Here is a 2500-nt window from a genome sequence, read left to right on the forward strand (position 1 = left end):
TTGGACAATGTCCGTTCAAGTTATCAGCTTGCTGACACTTTTATTCAGTGATACTATATTTGAGTTTTATTATGTACTAAGTTTTTTGCCGGTGATAATCTCGAAAGCCTCCAGGTACTTCTGTTGCGACCGAGTGATCACATTGTCGGGTATGGTGACGGGTGTTGTTTTGTCGTAGTTGATACTTTCCAGGTAATTACGGATGAACTATGCGAGAGAGAGTGAGAGAGAGATAAAGATTATTTGAGTTGGCTGTCTAGATCGGCCATGTACAATGTAGACCATCCTTGTATTTTTGTCGTCAGCTTACATGGACAAGGCATTCAAACAATAATATAAACTACATAACACAACAAGCGTTGGGAATACTACTATACCTGCTTGTCAAAGCTGTTTTGCTCCTTTCCCGGTGTATACTCATCGGCAGGCCAGAAACGACTGCTATCGGGCGTCAGAACCTCATCTGCAAGCACTGCAAAAGGAATGGAGAAGATAACTTTAGAAACTACAGTTCAAGCGAAAGATATTTCTGACTTCTATTGCGAGAGCCTCATCTGCAAAAGGAATGAAGAAAATGACTTAAGATACAACCGAAGGGATATCTCCGACTCATATTGCGAGAACCTCATCTGCAAGCACTGCGAAAGCAAGGAAGAAAACAACTTAAGAAACTATAGCTCAATCGTAAGAAGACATCCGACTTCTATTGCGAAGGTACAGAGTCACATGTGTGCACATAAATCAGAACTATTGGTTTAGAAGCACAGCCAATACCTATCTACTGCGATGAATCAGAAAAAGGGTACAATTTCCATCGTATGTGCGAGTTTCCATTGAAATAAAGTGACAAATTCGGTCAAGTGGAATCTAGTGTAGATGGCACACACGTATCGTATTGTATCACCTACTTCAACAGTCAATGATTCTGACGCAGAGACCATACGTTATTGGCTACTCCTACATATATTCTTTATCTAAATACGCTATTATATAAGCCCATCATTAAGCACGCATAACGGCCCCCGCGAGAAGACACTCGCTCGCCGAAAATTCAACAGTGAACACCCCTCGGACAGGAAGCGTACCTCAGTTGAGTGCTAGTCTCCTAGATACTACACAGACCCTTCCCATTTGGCTGGCCCAATATAGTTGATCAACCCAATCGAGATATGGACAAAGCACATGAAGCTCAAAAAGCACACACCTAAATTGCCGTCGTTGTCGAGTCCAAACTCGAATTTTGTATCGGCGATGATGATACCGCGCTCCGCTGCGAAGGCTCTCGCCGTCTCATATATTTGGATCGCAGTTTCGGCCACTTTTTGATTCAGCTCCGCTCCAAGTATTTGGGCCGATTTGTCGGGGTGAATATTCTCGTCTGGTTGTATGGGCGGCGTCGGGGGTGTCTTAAATGTTAGACATCGCACAACATCATATATATATACATATATGTTGTACATATACATATATATATTATACACATACATACATACACACACACACACACGCACACATATATATAGACAAGCTTCCTCGACTTTACTAGATATTCCATTACTTTCCCCATGGGGAATGCGCATGATGATTCGTCTTGAGATACACTGTGCTATGGCTATGTCGGACTATGCCATTTGAATATGAGGATATTCACACACCTACGCAACACTGGCTTGTTACATACACATGCATACTACATATACAATACAGCTACACATAACTATATACATGTATTTGCACTGACAAACACTATCCTACAAGCGGTTCATCCAACACTCGCTTGTTACCTACATACACAAGTATACTGCATATACAGATAAACATAACATAACTATCTACATGCTTTCCCATTGACAAACACATCCTACAAGCGGTTCATCTTGGCCTTTCGTAACTTCTAGTGCGCATTCTAGAGAGCTGAGTCGGTTGACTACATTCGCTGGTACGTTAGAAGCACCGCGGAGATGAGCACATGATATCCTGCACACAAAAAACGCAGCGCACTAACGCATACACCAAACGTACCAAACGTGACTGGTCATTCATACATAAAAGGGGCTATACACACCACCGTCCCACACCGACACTCAACGCCATGTGTTATACTTCAAGCGCTGTGAACGGTCCGAAGACCGACGACGTCTCACGTGATGAGGGTGAGCACCGAACTCCCATGACCAATAACTGATACGTTGATACGATACAACACCATACCCATCACATCACCACATACCATGTAGACCATCCTCCGCTTTGGTGCTGGGAGTGAACAGAGGCTTCTCCAGCTTCGAGCAATTCTCAAGACCCTTAGGCAACTCCAGATCGCACACGGTACCCTTGCGCTGGTACTCTTTCCACCCACTGCCAGTGATGTAACCTCGCACAATAGCCTCCACCGGAAGCATCTTGAGCTTCTTCACAAGCATGGAACGGCCTGCGAGCTGGCTGGCGTACTTTTGTATCTGTGCGTGGAGTGGGTGTGGTGTGGCTGGCAAGTTAGTAC

The 2500-nt window shown here is 44.2% G+C and overlaps 1 protein-coding gene across 1 annotated transcript in view; it reads right to left on the reverse strand.

Annotated features, from left to right (window-relative positions):
* Positions 1 to 8: 8 nt before the first annotated feature.
* SARC_04090 (phosphoribosylaminoimidazole-succinocarboxamide synthase) overlaps positions 9 to 2500 on the reverse strand; it is a 4933-nt gene continuing 2441 nt past the window's right edge. The window contains exons 3-6 of the mRNA XM_014302119.1: positions 2231 to 2459; positions 1205 to 1378; positions 378 to 472; positions 9 to 207 (exon numbers count right to left, since the gene is read on the reverse strand). Coding sequence (XP_014157594.1) covers positions 70 to 207; positions 378 to 472; positions 1205 to 1378; positions 2231 to 2459 — 636 coding nt within the window. The 3' untranslated portion in view covers positions 9 to 69. The remainder of the gene's footprint in view (positions 208 to 377; positions 473 to 1204; positions 1379 to 2230; positions 2460 to 2500) is intronic.

This window comes from Sphaeroforma arctica (genome assembly GCF_001186125.1).
Source record: "Sphaeroforma arctica JP610 unplaced genomic scaffold supercont1.220, whole genome shotgun sequence".
In the NCBI taxonomy this organism is placed as follows: Eukaryota; class Ichthyosporea; order Ichthyophonida; genus Sphaeroforma; species Sphaeroforma arctica.